The sequence below is a fragment of the Myotis daubentonii genome, chromosome 5 (genome assembly GCF_963259705.1).
Source record: "Myotis daubentonii chromosome 5, mMyoDau2.1, whole genome shotgun sequence".
NCBI classification, from domain to species: domain Eukaryota; kingdom Metazoa; phylum Chordata; class Mammalia; order Chiroptera; family Vespertilionidae; genus Myotis; species Myotis daubentonii.
Genome location: NC_081844.1, coordinates 21,235,365 through 21,253,243, shown reverse-complemented (window position 1 = coordinate 21,253,243; position 17,879 = coordinate 21,235,365). Strand labels below are relative to the sequence as shown.

At 52.1% G+C, this 17,879-nt stretch overlaps 1 protein-coding gene across 12 annotated transcripts in view; it reads left to right on the top strand.

Moving 5' to 3' along the window:
* LOC132234884 (cytochrome P450 4F3) overlaps window positions 1–12,374 on the top strand; it is a 48,519-nt gene extending 36,145 nt beyond the window's left edge. For 6 of the 12 annotated variants that reach the window (XM_059696414.1, XM_059696416.1, XM_059696405.1 and 3 more), the window contains 11 exons: window positions 1,730–1,874; window positions 4,811–4,864; window positions 4,956–5,083; window positions 6,050–6,171; window positions 6,922–7,192; window positions 8,320–8,386; window positions 8,566–8,695; window positions 11,122–11,255; window positions 11,345–11,409; window positions 11,612–11,694; window positions 12,042–12,373. In XM_059696414.1, the coding sequence (XP_059552397.1) occupies window positions 1,730–1,874; window positions 4,811–4,864; window positions 4,956–5,083; window positions 6,050–6,171; window positions 6,922–7,192; window positions 8,320–8,386; window positions 8,566–8,695; window positions 11,122–11,255; window positions 11,345–11,409; window positions 11,612–11,694; window positions 12,042–12,219 (1,377 nt within the window). In that variant the 3' untranslated portion in view covers window positions 12,220–12,373. Of the gene's footprint in view, window positions 1–1,729; window positions 1,875–2,843; window positions 3,064–3,567; window positions 3,713–4,810; window positions 4,865–4,955; window positions 5,084–6,049; window positions 6,172–6,921; window positions 7,193–8,319; window positions 8,387–8,565; window positions 8,696–11,121; window positions 11,256–11,344; window positions 11,410–11,611; window positions 11,695–12,041 lie in introns of those variants that run through there. The other 6 variants (XM_059696418.1, XM_059696407.1, XM_059696419.1 and 3 more) reach the window with 5 other exon arrangements.
* The last annotated feature ends 5,505 nt before the right edge of the window (window positions 12,375–17,879 follow it).

Genomic DNA, 17,879 nt, shown 5'->3' with positions numbered 1-17,879 from the left:
CCGCCATCCAGGCCTTCCCCACATCCTTGTCCTCTCCCCAGCCTGCTCTGGGTGCAAGTCCGTCTGCCTTCCCCACATTAGTGCGCCTCTGAGGGGCTCCCAGGGTGGGTTGCGCAGAGCTGGGTCCCCTAGGACTCCCGCTGCCCACAGCTAGCCTTCACGCCATCTCAGGGGCACTGTCCAGGGTTTGCTCCTGTCTGGCTCATTTCCGTGTGTCTGCTCACCCCCACCCACAGGGGCACAGCTCCCCGTCCCCTCATCTTCCTGGCATACCGTCCTCTCACCTCACTCTTCTCTCCTAAGATGTCTCACGGAGCCTGTTGCACAACCTGGCTAAAGCTGGCCACTCATTTCTCTTTTTGGAGGCCTTCTTCAACTCCTGCCACACCCCAGACTTTGACCTTCAACTTGGTCCTGCTTCTTTTTAATTATACAGTTAGTTGTCTAATTGCTTATTATCTGGGTCTCCAACTTCATGGTAGCTCTGGGGAGCAGACACTCTATCTGCAGCTCACAGCCCCAGGGCTGGCATACATCAGGCACTTAATCATGTTTGAGTCCCTAAGTGGTGAATTTGCCATCACCTCCCTCAGTCAAGGCCAGCTCCTCCCTTCCCCGGACCAGCCCAGGGATGAGTACAGCTTTCCTTTCCTGCCTGGAATGAGAACTCCAGCGTGGGCAAGGACAGCCTGTGATTTCTCTGCTCACTATGGCCGAGTTCACAAGAGGACATTCCCAAGCGCAGCATGAAGGCTGCCTGAGGTTCTGGGTCTTGGAACGGAAGTTCCCGCCGTCCCAGCTCCCCCTCTGACGCTCAGCCATGGGCGCTGGCCTTGTCACCTTCTCTCCTCCAGCCCCTCCTGCTGTGCGACCTCAGCCGAGTCACTCTCCCTTATGGCCCAACCTCATCACCAATCCTGCCCTCTGTGTCCTTGGCACCAGGGACCAGGTCACTGGGGTGAAAGCGATGTGCGTTCACCTGCCTGGGGCACCTGGGGCATTTGTCAGGCTCGGATGGGGCATCCTGAGGGACGGAAGAGGAGGCCTCACCAGGAGGTGACCTGCCCTCCTTCCCCTTAGGGGGGCTGTGTCGTCCGTTTCTTCCTTTGTAAATAGCGTGATTGGTGGGCATGTCCATAGGTTGAAGAGAGAGAGATAGACAGGACGAACTATGATAGGTAGGTAGATAATAGATGATAGACAGACAGGCAGAATCCACTATGAGATAGGTAGATAGGCAGACGCACAGACTGACAGACTTGATGCACCATGTTAGATTAAAGATAGATAGATGATAGATAGATAGATAGATAGATAGATAGATAGATAGATAGATAGATGATAGATACATAGATGATAGGTAGATGATAGATGGATAGATAGATAGATAGATAGATAGATAGATAGATATATAGATAGGCAAGACACACTATACACAGAGCCTGGCCAGCAGAAGGGGCTCATAGGTGGGAAACACCCTCCTGATTGATGAGCAGAGTTCATATCTGTCCCTCAGAATCTGGTGGCAGAGAACATGTCCTCTCCCTGTGCCTGGGGGGCACCCTGACGGCCTGGGGAGGCCTCCAGAACCCACTTTCTTGGGGGAAGGAGCGGAGGAAGCAGATTGTCTCCATCCAGGCAAAATCCAGACACACTCTCCATTGCAGAGGCTGCAGGGGGGACCTGCTGTGGCTCCTTTGGGGGTGTGACAACCCTGTCTTGCTTTCAGGTCACCCCCACAGAGCAGGGCATGAGGGACATAACTCAGCTGGTGGCCACCTACCCCCAGGGATTTAGGACCTGGCTGGGTCCCATCCACCCCATCGTCACTCTGTGCCACCCTGACATGGTCCGGGCTCTCACCAACGCCTCAGGTACCCACACAGAGCTTGTGGTGGTGGGTGCCCTGGCACATCTGGGGCGTCTTGCCCCTCCCTGCCAAGCTTCTGAGCGGCCCCTGCAGGACCTGGCCCTCTTCCCCTCTTCTCTCTTAGCATCTTCCTCTTTTTTTTCTTTCATGTATTCAAACATGCATCTCACCACCACCTCCCTCTAATGCAGCGGTTCTCAACCTGTGGGTTGCGACCCTTTTGGCGGTCGAAGGACCCTTTCACAGGGGTCGCCTAAGCCCATCCTGCATATCAGATATTTACATGACGATTCATAACAGTAGCAACATTACAGTTATGAAGTAGCCACGAAAATAATTTTATGGTTGGGTCACAACATGAGGAACTGTATTTAAAGGGCCAGAAGGTTGAGAACCACGGCATGCCGTCTGCTTCTGACCTGGTGTCCTGGGCACCCACCACTGCGGCCCCAAGAGACTTTAATCCAAGGCTCTGTCTGGAGGAGGAGCTCCCAGTCTTGAGGAGACGAATCGGGACGGAGGGATGCCCGACCTGGTGTGTGGGAATTGGCCAGAGGCAGGCTGTGGCAGCCCAGAGAGAAGCAGGGTCTCTCCTGGAAGAGGCTGGGAGGCCTCCTGGAGGAGGAGTTGCTGGAACCGGGTCTGGAACAATGAGGAGAAAGTGTTTAAAGCAGAGGGTAGAGTAATGCAGGGGGCACTGCCAGCATCCCAGGCCCCGCAGCCCAGACCTGCCCCTGCTCCCCTCCCTCAAGGCCCAGAGCAAGGAGGGCTTGCTATTTCCGTGATGTCCCCCTCTGGTGGGTCGGCTCCTTCTACCCCATCCTGCAGCTCACCCAGGAGTCTCCCCAAGGAGAGCCCGCCCCCGCCTGGGCCTTGTCCTTTGCTTTCTGCTTTTCTCACCCCCAGACAGATGAGGCCAAGCCGGGTAAAAGGCAGCATTTGACAGAGAGCTTGGCTCTGACACCAACATTCTGGTGACTCTGGTTCTCATCGACTGCTGAGGTCTCTTGCAGTTCTGAGTGGTGGACACTCACCCGTGTGTGGTCCAAGCAAAGAAAGGGACTCCATGGGCTGTCCAGTCCACGAAGGTTGCCTTCAGGCACAGCTGGATCCAGGTGTCAAAGAATGTCCTCAGGAACCTGTCTTCATTTTTGAGTTCTGTTTTCCTCTGGGACCCCTTCACTCTCATGCTGGTAAAGATGAATCCCAGAAGCTCAAGCCCCGTGGAAAAGTGAGCTGGTTCCCACCAGTTCCGGGAAAAGTGGCCGGATTCACTTTAATCTGCCTGGCGTGGCCCAGCTCCTCATCCAGTCACTGCCACCCTCATTGCCCAGTCTCGGCAGGCATAGGGTCCTCGGAGTTATTATGGTTTTTGGAGTTCAAAGAAGTTCACTAGTTCAGAACTCAGGTCCTGGATTCAGACAGGCCTGGGCTCAGGTCTCAGGCATCCCACCTACTGTCTGGGAGACCACGGATAAGTGACTTTGCTGTTCAGAGCCTCAGTTTCCTTATCTAGCAAATGGGGACAGAAGAGAAGTCAGGTGAATGTGGTGCTTGGGATCCAAATGAGAAAAGACCCTGATTGTTGAGTGTTGAGGGTAAGGGGAGGGCGCCCAGGGGGAGGATGACCTGCTGGATAAGGCTCTTCTCTTGGCCACCTTTCTAGTGTGAGTTGGGTCCTCTTTGTTTCTCTCCAGATCCGGAGCTCAGAGGAAGGCCTCCTGTACGAACAGGGCCTGGCGAGCACCTATGGGGATGTGTGCTGCTGGTGGGTGGGGCCCTCGTATGCGGTCATTCGCATCTTCCATCCCGCCTACATCAAACCTGTGCTCTTTGCTCCAGGTAGACACCCCTCCGACCACAGCTTGCTCATCGCTGAGGTCTCTGTGCTGCCTCCAGCTGGGAGGTGACCCAGTGCAGACAGGAGGGGCTGTGGCGGAGTTGCCACTGCCTCTGTCTCACTTGGGCCCCCACCTGCCCCACCTCTGGTCATGTCTGCTCACACCTGGGCTGTGCCTGGGTGACGTCTTCTGAATGGCCATCCCTGGTCACATGTGTGTTTCCACTTGTGTCCTAGTTGTAGGCGATACATGTTTCTACCTCGGCTCAAATGGAGTTGGCCTCAGTCATGTCTGAGGCTCAGCTTGGCCAGTGCCTTTGAGGCATGTTGGGGACTGCCTGGTGGTGCCTGTCTGAGATGCCATTTGAGATGGTCTGGTTTTGCTGTTGATCATGTCTGGGCCATGTTCTGCATCTGTCTGGTGTCTGAGACCCAGGGTCCCTCTAAGAAATGTCTGAGACCTTATGTGAGTCCTGTTAAGGCAGGTCCTAGGGTATGCCTCGGTCACGCTTGGCTCACATCTGTGACATTAGTGGGACCATATGTAAATACTATCTGGGGCTGTCTGTGGGACACACTGAAGCCATGTCAGATTGTCTTTGCTTCCATGTCAGAATATGTTGCACTGGGCCAGGGTGTGTCATGCATGTTTGAGCCATGTCGGGACATGTTAAAAGATGTTGGGGGCCATGTCAGATGTCCCAGCAGCTATCAGAGAGTGCTGGGGAAAAGGGGTGACTGAGGTCCATGTAAAGGCATTTTGTAGAGTGTTGTGCTGTGCTAGTGTGTTTAGAGCATGTTGAACCATGTAGGAGCCACCTCAAGGCATGCTAAAGCATGCTGTGCCATGTTGAGATGTGTCTAAGCATGTAGGAGTGTGTCTTTGCGCTCTGCCTTTGCTCTGCTCTGTGTTGCCGCCTGGCCTGGTCCCCCCTCACCTCCCCACTCCTTGCCATTTCCTCTGCCCTTGCCCCATACCTGCTTTCCTGGGTTTGGAGGGGGAATGCAGACCCCTGGCTGGGAGGCCCCCCACCCCCCCCCGACATCAAAAGTCCCTCTCCTCCCCCCTCCACGGTCCTGATGGTCCTCATTCATGTCAGCTGCCGTGGCCCCCAAGGACATGGTCTTCTACAGCTCTCTGAAGCCCTGGCTGGGTGAGTCACTGAGGGAGAAGCAGGGTGGGGACACCCTTGAGGACCAGGAGAAGGTCCCACTTTGCCCACTCCCCGTGGCTGCCTCTACTAGGGGATGGGCTTCTGCTGAGCGCCGGTGACAAGTGGAGCCACCACCGCCGCCTGCTGACTCCCGCCTTCCACTTCAACATCCTGAAGCCCTACATGAAGATTTTCAACGACAGCGTGAATATCATGCACGTGAGTCTCTTGAACTCAGTGCGGGGCTCAGTGGAGCCTCGGGGGTGCTGGGGGCTCAGCGGCATCTTGACTGGAATGCTGACTCCTCTGGGTAGATTTTGGGCCATTGCTCTCCCTTTCTGAGCCTCAGTTTCCTCAGCTGTGAAATTGGAATAATTTCGTAGTGTGGGAAGATGACATAGTGGAGTCAGGTCCCTGACACATAGTAGGTGTTCAGAGGCATTGGTTTCTATGCTTCCCCCACAGAGGCCTTGGTGTTCTGAGACATGATGGAGGGCGATGATGACTATTGCGCACTAATTATGGTTGAGTAACAAACGACTTCCAAACAATAAGGGTTATTATTGGCAGCAAGCCTGTGAGGCCATTGGAGGGGGGCTTCTGGAAGTGGCTGCGGTTACTCATGTACCTGTGATCAGCTGTGGGGCAGCTCTGCTGTTCTGGGCTCCTGAGATTGGGCCTCCACTGGCTGCATGCTGACCTAGGAAGCTCCCAGCTGGGACAACTAGACTTCTTCTCATGGGGTTCTCTCTTGCTCCTTCCTGGCCACCTCGGGCTGTTCACACGGCAGAGGCAGGGTTCCAAGAGATTGAGAGGGGGCTGAGATCCCTCTTGAGATCCTGGATTAGGATCAACACCTCCTCATTCTCACCACAGTCCTTTGGCCAACAAGTGTCAAAAGGCCAGCACGGAATTACATGGCGCTGCAATAAGTTCCAACTCCCAATGGTGGTTGGTGAAAATTCATTGTGAAGAGTGTGAACCTTGGACCCAGGTCTCCTGCCTCCCAGCCAGGGGCTCTTCCTGTCCTAAGAGGAATAGCTTATACTCCCACTCAAGCCTGGTCCTCCCTCGGGATGGGTGCCTGGGGCAGAGGACCAAGAGGCAGGGTCCAGGGACTCCATCAGGTGGTTGGGTTGGGGAAGGGCTCGGGGAAGCCCCAGCTCTATGCCCTTCTCTGTCCAGGCCAAGTGGAAGCGCCTGGCCTCAGGGGGCAGCACCCGTCTGGACATGTTTGAGCACATCAGCCTCATGACCCTGGACAGTCTGCAGAAATGTGTCTTCAGTTTTGACAGCAAGTGCCAGGAGTGAGTCTCTTCCCAGAGCCTGGGAGCATGAGCCATGGCCCCAAGGGAGTAGATGGAGTGGGTACTGACCAGGGCAATCATAAGGGCCTTCCTGGAGGAGGTGGGTCAGGGCTGGACATTGAAGGGCAAGGAAGGGGAATGAGCAAGAGTGATCCCTTCAGGTAGGTAGAACCATCTGCTAAAGGCCAGGAGGCTGGAATGAGCAGCGTGTGTGAAACAGTGAGGAGAAGTGAAGTGAGAGGGCTTAGCAGGGGTGAGATCTTTGGGCCGTTAATAAGGCACGCAGTGGGGTATGATCTTTACCCTGAGGCGTCCAGGGAGCCAGGGAAGGTGTTTGAGCAGCTGAGTGTTGTGACCCAAACTAAGCTTGGACATCTCACTCTAGAGAAGACCAGTGGGATGGTGTTGACTTGGATGCAAGGAGACTGGAGAGGGGGCTGGGCCCAATGGCCAATGAGGAGAGGATGAAGTCTGAGCTGTGTGGAAATCTAGGGAAGGGGAAGGGCAGATACTGGGGAGGAGAGAGGGGAGAGAAGCATGATGTCTAAGCTGTGCTCTGGGTGCCTGGGGCATGGAGGCCGCTCAGAGAGGGTCATGTTTCTGGATCATCCCCACCACGTATCTGCAGAGCCATTTGTTCCTGGCTTCTCAGTTCCCTAATGGGAGGAAGCTCCTGGCTTCTGGTGGGAGGACCACCTCAGGCTTTAAGTGAACTAAGTTGTTGCTTCCCACCCTGCCCTCATCCTGCAGAAGGCCCAGCGAATATATTGCCGCCATCTTGGAGCTCAGTGCCCTGGTGACAAAACGGCACCATCAGCTCTTCCTATACATAGACTTCCTGTACTACCTCACCTCCGATGGACAGCGGTTCCGCCAGGCTTGCCGCCTGGTGCATGACTTCACAGACGCCGTCATCCAGGAGCGGCGCCGCACCCTCCCTGACCAGGGTGTTGAGGACTTCCTGAAGGCCAAGGCTAAGACCAAGACTTTGGACTTCATTGATGTGCTCCTGCTGACCAAGGTGGGCTTCTGTGGCATCTGAATTGCAAAGGAAGAATGGGCCTCGATTTCAAATCTCCAATTGAAGAGCTTGGATTTGGTGCAGAGGGCACTGGGGAGCCATGGAGGGTGCTTGAGGAAGGGGCGGGGGTAGTCAGGGATAAGTTTTAGAGGTGACTGTGTGCAGTGTAGCCTGTAGGGGATCGCTAAGTTTGAAACTGTGAAGGGCCTGAGGTTTTATTCTACTTCCAACTTAATAAGTTAGTCTACCATGAATATATATACTATTAATCATAGCAGTAATAGGAGCCAAGTTAGAACTATAGCCCTGGTTCCCATTCTTCTCAGGGCTACATGATATGTTTACCATGTGCTTGCATCACAGGAGAGGTACCTGCACATTTTGAATCTTAGAACATACACGGGACAGCTGACACATCTGCCCTTTCTTCAGTAGGTGGGGGGAGGAGGAGGAGGAGGAAGAAGAAGGAGGAGGTTATTATGGTTTGGGAGCATAAACAAATCCTTTGAGAAGGCAAAGTCTACAGGTTGTATAGATTTATAACCCATTCCTCATCTCCAGCGAAGACAGAGCCTCTGGATTGACCATCCTCGAAGGCGAGCCACTGGCTCTGGGGCAATGCTCACTGTCTAATTTCCAAGGCAATTCAATCATCTGTAACCCAGGTTGCCAGTAACTTTTTTTAAATCAGAAAGCCCTCATCACCAGGAGGCAATGAGGCCAGGGAGGAGGCCTGCGGGTCGAGGCCTCTTGGTGCTGGTGAGAAAGGGAGGTCAGGAGTGCAGAGTGGGCTTAGGTTGTTGTTGTTGTTTTTTTTTAAAATATATTTTATTGATTTTTTACAGAGAGAAAGGGAGAGGGATAGAGAGTTAGAATCATCGATGAGAGAGAAATATCGATCAGCTGCTTCCTACACACCTCCCAATGGGGATGTGCCCGCAACCAAGGTATATGCCCTTGACCGGAATCGAACCTGGGACCTTTCAGTCCACAGGCCAATGCTCTATCCACTGAGCCAAACCGGCCAGGGCATGGGCTTAGGTTTCTGAATGGATGATGGCACTTCAGAGATCGCCTCAGGGGCCGTCAGAGCTGCTGTGATTGGGGGAGTCTTGCTTTCTCTCCAGGATGAAGATGGGAAGGAATTATCAGATGAGGACATCCGAGCTGAGGCGGACACCTTCATGTTTGAGGGTGAGGCCCCAGTGTGGGAGTGCAGAGGGGGCAGGGGTCTGTCTCTCCCAGGGACTTGGCAGGGGGCCCTGGACCACCTCATCCCTCCCACTCCTCCCCGTCCTCCCTGAGGTCCTTCACATAAGGGCACGGCCCACCTTCTGGTGCCAGAGACCCAAGCCTGTCTGACTGCCTCCCAGGCCATGACACCACAGCCAGCGGCCTCTCCTGGGTCCTGTACAACCTCGCAAGGCACCCAGAATACCAGGAGCGCTGCCGGCAGGAGGTGCAACAACTCCTGGGGGACCGTGAGCCTCAAGAGATTGAATGGTGAGTGCAGGTCCTCCTGGCCTCTTCCTGAGCCCCTCCCATTGGCTCTGCCCCCAAAGTGGGGAAGAGGGAAGATCTCCTGGTTGTTTCTGTCATTGTGTCCTCCCGTGTAGTGGGAATAGAAGCAGAGTCCAGAGGCAGGGTCTGGTACCCAGCCTGGATAGCAGGACAAAGGTTACAGGCTTTTGGGACAGAAAGATCGGGGCTGCTGAGAAAATTAGGGACAATGTGTGAGGGCATTTCTGTAAGTTATCTTCTCCTTCACTCCCTTCCTTTCCTTTCCTTTTTTCCCCCAAGTATCTTCATGACCTGCATATTTACTTATCTGTTGCCTCCTAATGCCTTCCATATTGTTTAGTGCAGGATTCCCAGGGGACCCCTAGGCATAAAGCCACTCAACTCTTGCCCAGTTACACCTGAATCTGCCCCCATCCAGTCCCTCTTCAGCAAACACTGCCACACTGCCCCCCATCTCCACCTCGGTGCCATCTCCAATTCTCCCCGCCCCTTGTCCGTCCTAGAGGCCCGGGAAGGACCCGGCCGGCCGGCCTTTGCCTTCTGGGAGCTCCCAGCCTGGTGTGGGAACAGTCCCTGCTCAGGGCCGGGAGTTGACAGTAAGATGGGCAAGGCTGAGGGCGGAAAGAGTGTGTCCGCTGTGGCCCTGAATGCTGATCAGTAGATGTTTGCATGGATCTACTGACCTGGCCCAGTTAGGTGAAAAGAGACAGTCCTGGCAAAGGGAGGGAGTCGGGGAGAAGGGCAGAGGGAGAGGGAGGGCGAAGAGGGAAGGAAGGGGAGAGACAGGAGAAGGAAGGAGGAAGGAAGAGAGGGAGGGAGACAAGAAGAGAGAGATGTGGAAGGCTTTGAAGCAATGCTAATGGCTTCCATTTTAACCCAAGGACAATGAGGATCCACCGGAAGTGTTTGGGCAGGAGGAGGGCAGGGCAGATCTGGGTACCAGAGGGATCTCTCTAGGGCTAGTGTGGGAGACACTGGAGCGGACCAGCTGTCGCCTGGGGCCCAGAGAGGAGGTTCTGAGCCTTCGCCAGGCCAGGGGCTGGAGGTGGGGAGGAGGTTTGAGGCTGGACAGGCATGTTGGAGATAATGTTTTCTACTCCAAGCCTTTGCTCAGCACAGCAGTGCTGTGAGGTGAAGAAAAATGTTCATGCTTTTTCAACCGAGACTCCAAAGAGAATTATGCACTTAAAGAGGAAAGAGTACAAAAGAGTTTATAATAAAAATAAACTTCCACTCTAGCCGGTTTGGCTCAGTGGATAGAGCATCAGCCTGAGGACTGAAGGGTCCCAGGTTCGATTCCGGTCAAGGGCACATGCCCGGGTTGCAGGCTCGATCCCCAGTAGGGGATGTGCAGGAGGCAGCCAATCAATGATTCTCTCTCATCATGTTTCTATCTCTCCCTCTCCCTTCCTCTCTGAAATCAATAAAAATATATTTTAAAAAATAAATAAACATTCTTCGTAATCCTCACCCTACGAGTAACTTCCACTAATAATTTCCTGTGTGTCCTTTCAGGGATAGTGTTTTATAGTTTTCCAATTGGGAACCAGTTAACTATATCAGCTATTGAAAATTTAATTCATCACACAAAAAGAAGGGGATCAAAGAAAAAGAATTTAGCTCTTTACTGGATCTTCAATATTTATAATTTTCCAGTGGATTCTCTTGTGTTTTCTAATTATGAAATCACTATCTGCCCAAAATGGCACATTTACCTCCCACATTCAAGTTATATGACTCTCCTTTTACACCCTTGCCTAACGGCATTAGCTACTCTCTCTAGCACCGTGATAAGCAACATATTGGATCTCTGTGTTTTTTTCTTTCTTACTCATTTGCCTTTTGATTTGGCTCTCTTGCCATAAAGAATATATATATTTAAAAATACATTTTATTGATTTTTTACAGAGAGGGAGGGAGAGGGAATAGAGAGACAGAAACATCTATGGGAGAGAAACATCGATCAGCTGCCTCCTGCACACTCCCTACTGGGGATGTGCCAGCAACCAAGGTACTCGCCCTTGACTAGAATAGAACCTGGGACCCTTGAGTCCACAGGCCGATGCTCTATCCACTGAGTCAAACCGGTCAGGGCTAAAGAATATTTTTTTAATGCAAATTTGTAAACCTTGCTATGGTTGGCGTTCTTGTGTTGTGTTGCTCAGAAAAACCTCTAACGTTTTCTCTAGTACTTTTGTGACACTGGCTTTCTCTTCTTTGAATTTTACACCACTTTATGGAAGCGTGATCGACATACAAAAAGCTGTACCGATTTAATGTGCACAACTTAATGAGTCTGGAGCTATTTGATCCACCTGGAACTGATTTTCTCACACAGAGAGACGCTCTCATGGAGCTGGGAGGGGTGTCTGGTGCTGCTGTGGGTGGGTAACCGTGTGGGTCCTTAGGGACGACCTGGCCCAGCTGCCCTTCCTGACCATGTGCATCAAGGAGAGCCTGCGCCTGCACCCCCCGGTCACCACCATCTCCCGCTGCTGCACCCAGGACATCAAGCTCCCGGATGGCCGGGTCATCCCCAAAGGTGCTGGCCGTGACGGGGGAGGAGCCACCCGGCAGGAGGAGGGCCAATCAGGCGGGGCTTCCTCCTGACGCCCCCTCCCCCTCCCACAGGCGTCACCTGCCTCATCAGTATTTTTGGGACCCATCACAACCCAGCCGTGTGGCCAGACCCTGAGGTGCGGCCTCCCCCTTCCCTCATCCTGGTCCACTCCCTCTGGGGGATGGGGGAGGGGGGAGGGGGGAGGGGGGAGCAGGGTTCCGAGCTGGCAAATCAGACATCGCGGTCCCCGCAGCCGCCCCCATCATACACCGGCTGCCTCTCCAGGGCGGGCTGTCGGGAGACCCCACCCAGCAGCCCCGTCTTGGTCTCGCCCTCAGGTCTATAACCCTTTCCGCTTCGACCCAGAGAACAGCAAGGACAGGTCACCTCTGGCTTTCATTCCCTTCTCTGCGGGGCCCAGGTGAGGGCAGCGGCGTGGGAGGCGGCGGCGAGAAGGGGTGATGGGGCAGGGACCTGGGCTGAGGGCCCAGAGGACAGTGCTGCCGGGAAGCGGGATGGAGAAGGTCAGAGCCGGCCTCTCCTTCCCTTCCCTCCCCCGAGGTGAGGGGCCTGGGTGGGTGCAAGGAAGGGACCCCATGTGCTCAGAGCCCCTTTCGCCTGCGTGCTGCTTCGAGTTTGCTGGAGCCGGGGATCTGCCAGCCCGCACGGGGTCCAGGCATGGCAGCCCCTTCCCCATCTCCGCGGGCGTGGATGGGGGTCTTGGACCAGGACCCGGACACCATCTGAGCCCCCTCCCCCTCGCCCCAGGAACTGCATCGGGCAGACGTTCGCCATGGCCGAGATGAGGGTGGTCCTGGCGCTCACGCTGCTGCGCTTCCGCGTCCTGTGCGACCAGGCGGAGCCGCGCCGGAAGCCCGAGCTCATTCTGCGCGCGGAGGGCGGCCTGTGGCTGCGGGTGGAGCCGCTGGGCGCCGGCCCGCAGTGACCCTGCGCCACCCGGGCTGGGTCCACCCTTGACCCTACACACCTCCTTTGCAGGTTCCCGACAATAAAACTGCTGTCTCCTCTGCCCCAGCCTCTCCCAGAGCCACTAGGAGGCGTTTGAGGCCTGAGGGGACCCAGGGGCTGGGCATACGGGGAGGGGGTGGGGGGGGGGGAAAGGGGGTTAATTGTGCCCCTGAGCCCTACACCCAGACTGCCTCTGCCTGGGGCCCCCCGCTGATAGTGGATGGAGGGTTCTCCCAGGGACCAAGTGTGGATTTTATCCTGTGGGGAGGTGGGATCCATGGGCGGTGTTTGAGCAGGAGGGGGTCCAGGGTGCAAGATGGACGTAAGGGGCACAGTTGAGGTTCTAAATCACCGAGAACCCATAGAGGCAGATTCAGTCCTGCGAGTCCCGGATGCCTCCCCAAGCAGTTCCCTGGCCGGCCCAGAACCCAGGGCAGGAGACCCGGCATCCTCTCCAGGACTCAGCTCCTCCCTGCTCTGGTTAGCAGCCCCACATGCACCCTGTGCCTGCACCCCCCCCCCCGCCCCCACAACACCCCCTCCACACTCCCCCTTCTGTCTCTCAGGTGATCCCCTGACCTGCCTCTAGGGAGCCCCTCTCTTTCCTTTTCTGGACCCCTTGATGCTGCCCAGGCAGCCTGTCCAACAGATACTGGTTGAGCCCCCACTGTGACCCCAGCACTCTCACAAGGGTTTGGAGGGCCCCCAACCCTCATCCCTGACCTTTCGCCTCCAAGTCCCGCCTTGGGGTAGAGTGAGGGAGGGCCATCCTTTGACCTTGAAACTCAAAGCCAGACCATTGTAAACAGAACTTGCCCCCCAGAGCATGGGTTCCAGAGCCAGACTCCTTGGGTTTAAGTCCCAGCTCTGCTGTGTGCCCTGGCCAAGGCGACTCCCTTTTCTGTGCCTTGGTTTCCTCGTCTGTGCAAAAGAGGCAGCAGCGTGTACCTCAGGGTGGACTATCTGTGCTTGGCGAACAGTAAACGCTCAATAAATGTTGCCATTATTCCTTTCCCTCTCAGAAAGCCTGGCTCTTCTTTAAAAATCTTATTTTTTAATTACAATTAACATTCGATAGTATTTTGTATTTTAGGTGTACAAGGTGTAGGGCCTATTGGTTAGGCAATCATATACGTTACAAAGTGATCCCCCGATATTTCATATACCCAGCTGACACCATACCCGTACATTCCACCCCTGTGACTGCTTTGTAACTACCTATTTGTACTATATCCCTTCACCTTTTTCACCCAACTCCTAGCCCTCCGCCTTCTGGCAACCATCAGTTTGTTTTCTACATCTATGAGTCTGTTTAAATTCTGTTTGTTCGTATCTTTTTGTTATGTCACATTCCACATATAAGTGAAATCATACGGTATTTGTCTTTCTCTGACTTATTTCTCTTAGCATAATACCCTCTAGGTTCATCCATGCTGTTGCAAATGGTAAGATTTTATTCTTTTTTTATGGCTGAATAATATTCCATTGTATGCATGTTCCACAATCTTTTATTTACTTGTCTTTTTAAAAAATATATATTTTATTGATTTTTTACAGAGAGGAAGGGAGAAGGACAGAGAGTTAGAAACAGCTATCAGTTGCCTCCTGCACACTCCCCACCGGGGATGTGCCCGCAACCAAGGTACATGCCCTTGACCGGAATCGAACCTGGGACCCTTGAGTCCCCAGGCTGACACTCTATCCACTGAGCCAAACCGGTCAGGGCTACTTGTCTTTTGACGGGCACTTGTGTTGCTTCCATAGCTTGGCTATTGTAAATACTGCTTCATTGAAATAGGGGTGCAGATATTCTTTCGAATAAGTGTTTTGGGTTTCTTTGGATATGTACCCAGACGTGGAATCACTAGGGCAGGGGCGGGCAACCTTTTTGTGAGTGTGTGCCCAAACCAGCAAAATCTCTGACTCAAAATTCTTCTGTGTGCCAACCCTTATTTTTTGAGAACATGTTACGCCTACTTGATATCACTTAAGGTGTACGTATGTGAAGAACCTTGAAGAAATAATAAAATTCATTTGAGTGACAAAAACACAGTATATGATGATGAAAAATACATTTATTTTTTAATGTATACATGTACACTGATAGTCCGACAGAAAACTCTATGACTCCGTTTGATATTATCAGTGGGACTTTTGCCGCTGCATCACTGATGACAGAGATTTTACAACAGGTTTATATTTCATGATCTTTAGAGATATGCATGAGCTACTACTTTCATCGGTCAGGCTACTCCTATTACGAGACTTAACAAAATTCATCACTGAGAACAAAGATTCACAAGCGTATGTGGATGAAAACATGGAGAGTAACGCTGTTGCGAAGTTTTTTAAACAGAAAAAAATTTCTGGAATGGCATTCCAAGTCCTCAGTTGTTCGTTTTCGACACTTCTCTCTGGTACTCCTGTCTCTAATCGCTTTTCCCCCCAATCATTTCCAAGTCAACTCTAAGGTCAATAAATTTCTGCTTCCAAATTGAGCTACTCTGAAATTCAATCAACTGCATTTCAAAGTCAGCCATGTCTATCCATGAAAACATTTGTAAGTGCAGTTCCTCCAGTTTCATGCTGTCTGGAAACCTCATAAACCTAATCTCCAGTCGTTTGCTGTCTCTTCCAGTTCTCTGAATTTCTCAAATCTTGAGAAGAACTGCTCAATAGTTGACTCGATGATGTTTAAAAACAGCTTTTGAAGGCTTTGACAGTCTGTTCTGTCATCTTTTGGAAGGTCTTTGATGTGCCTCTTGAGGTTTGGGAAATATCTAAATCTCTCACCATCCACATCCCTCTTAAAGACTTCCAGTTTCTTTTCAAAAGCCTTTATGTAACCAAATATAACATCAAGTGTCTTGCCAGTTCCTTGAAATTTAACATTTAAGTCATTCAAATGTTCACAAAAATTGTAAATGGGAGATTATAAGAGAAGGTTTCACATGCCAGCGAAAGTTATTGGTGTGCCATGTTTGGCATGCATGCCAGGGGTTGCCCACCCCTGATCTAGGCAAAAATAAAGTCCAGCTCATGCCTCTCTGGGGAAAAAAAGAAAAGTGCCTTTTCCAGTTCCTAGCTTCAGACGAGCTTCACATCAAAGACTCTTGTAATTTCTCAGACATAACCACAGATATTTTAAATTTACTGAATCTTCTAATGATAGTTTTCTTTACCAGTAGTTGCCACATTTCCAAAAACTTAAATTTCACTGTTATGACTTTAAAATAATTCAAATTTTGGAATGTGATGCAAAAAGAGAGAGAAGAGAGGAAGTCAATCCTCACGGAAGGACTGAAGCTTACCAGATAATGACTCCATTCTGTTATTGTGCTTAGTTATTCAATCTCCACAACAGGGCGATCAACTGGCTATTGTTATACTAGAGGGCCCGGTGCATGGATTCATTCACATTGAAAGGAAATGGTGGGGCAGACATGCCCTGAAGCCAACCTCCTGCTGTCCCTCCCCAGCTGGTCGCATCTGGGGCAAATGCTTGGGCATCTGCGGAGTGGGCAAGGTCCCTCCAGCAGGTGGGGTCCCTTGGCCTGGCCTGCAGGGATCAGGCCGAAACTGGCTCTCCAACATCCCCTGAGGGGTCCTGGATTGTGAGAGGGCTGTTCTCAGGTGATGCACCCCGGAAACAGGCTCCCTCCTCTCTGGTTGAGCATCTGCCCCCTGGTGGTCAGTGCACATTATAGCTACCAGTCAGATGGTCACTTAGGCTTTTATGCATATAGACTAGAGGCCCGGTGCATGAAATTTGTGCACGTGGGGGGGGTGGGGAGTGTTCCTCAGCCCAGCCTGCACCCTCTCGAATCTGGGACCCTTTGGGGGATGTCCGACTGCCTGTGAGATAGGGCTTAAACTGGCAGTCGGACATCCCTCTCACAATCTGGGACTGCTGGCTCCCAACTGCTCACCTGCCTGCCTGCCTGATTGCCCCTAACCGCTTCTGCCTGCCAGCCAATCACCCACTAACCACTCCCCTACCAGCCTGATTGACACCTAACTGCTCCCCTGCTGGCCCTGTTGCCCCCAACTGCCCTCCCCTGCCGGCCTGGTCACCCCTAACTGCCCTCCCCTGCTGGCCATCTTGTGGTGGCCATCTTTGACCGCATGGGGGTAGCCATCTTGTGTGAGGGAGTGACGGTCAATTTGCATATTACCTCTTTATTCTATAGGATAGTAAAAGAACTGAGGCTTAGAGAGAGAAATGATGTTCCCCAAGCCAAACAGCTAGTAATTAGCAGACTGGGGTTGTGACCTTGGGAGCACAACACCAGGGTATGGTGGATCCAGGGTCATCGGACCCTTACTGTTCCAGCTGCCTGCTCCACCTTCGTTAAAGAGTGGTCCTGTCCTCATGGCCCAGGATGGAGCTCCAGCACCCCATCAAGGCTCCAAGCAGCAGGAGGAGGAGGGGGAAGGACTGGGCAGAGATAGTGTTCCAGATTTCTCTTAAGGAAGGCTTCCAGAATGACCAAATAAGCTTTGATTTCTCCATATGGGACAGGACACGGCCATTGAACCAATCCAGCTTCAAGAAAAGCTTTCAACGATAACCTGTACTTCAGCCTGCCATACACCTGGCTAAAAACTAGGGATTCCAAGAGGGTAGAAGTGGATATCAGGAGACACAATTAGCCATCTCAGACACTGTCCATCCTGTCGACTATCAAAACACCCAGTGTGGCCCTAGCTGGTTGCTCAGTGGTTAGAGCTTTGGGCACAAACCAAAGGGTTCGATTCTGGTCAAGGGCACAGACCTGGATTGTGGGCTTGATCCCAGCCTTGTCAAGGCGTCTGCAGGAGGCAACCAACCAATGTGTTTCTTTCATATCGATGTTTCTCTCTGTGTCCCTTCTCTTTCCTCCATCCTCTTTAAAAATCAATGGAAAAAAATATCCTCAGGTGAGATTAACAACAACAAAAACATCCATTGTGTGTCATTCTTCTATTCTAGGAACACACAACATTCCCAAGGGAGTCAACCCCATCCACCTGCTCCCTCCATTTGTCTCAAAGTCCAGCATCTTGGGGTGACATGCAGTCTTCTCCCTTAAATCCTGATGTGGGCTTTCGTGGTCTGCAACTCTATGCACCTAAAGACAATTATCACCCTGAAGTAATATCTGGATCATGACTATTTAAAATCCCAATGGAGACTTTCTCTTTCTATTCATGGCAAGCTAGGTTATTTGGATCAAACTTCCAGCTTTTTAAAAAACAACTCCTAATGCTGGGTACTTTTTCAATTTCTTAAATGAGTAAATGACATGAAAAGATGGTAAAGAGGTATAAAGACACTGCTAAATGAAAATAGAAACCTAGAGATAACATGAACAGCAATTATACTTTTGTTCTGGAAGCATTTCCCAAGTCAGGAAAATGTGAAATTCTGTTTTGATTATCTGGTGGGGGAAGAAAATCAAAGTCCAGGATTCCATAAGGAGGGGAAATTGTAAGAAGACTCTCCTCACATAGTGGAGGCCTCAAAAAGCTACACGTCTTAGGGTGAGAGCAGACAGGAATGAAAGAACCAGCAAGGGCCTTAGTAACCGTGGGCAGAGAAGTGTTGAACTTCATCGTATATAATAAAAACCTATTATGCTAAGTGTCCGGTCATCT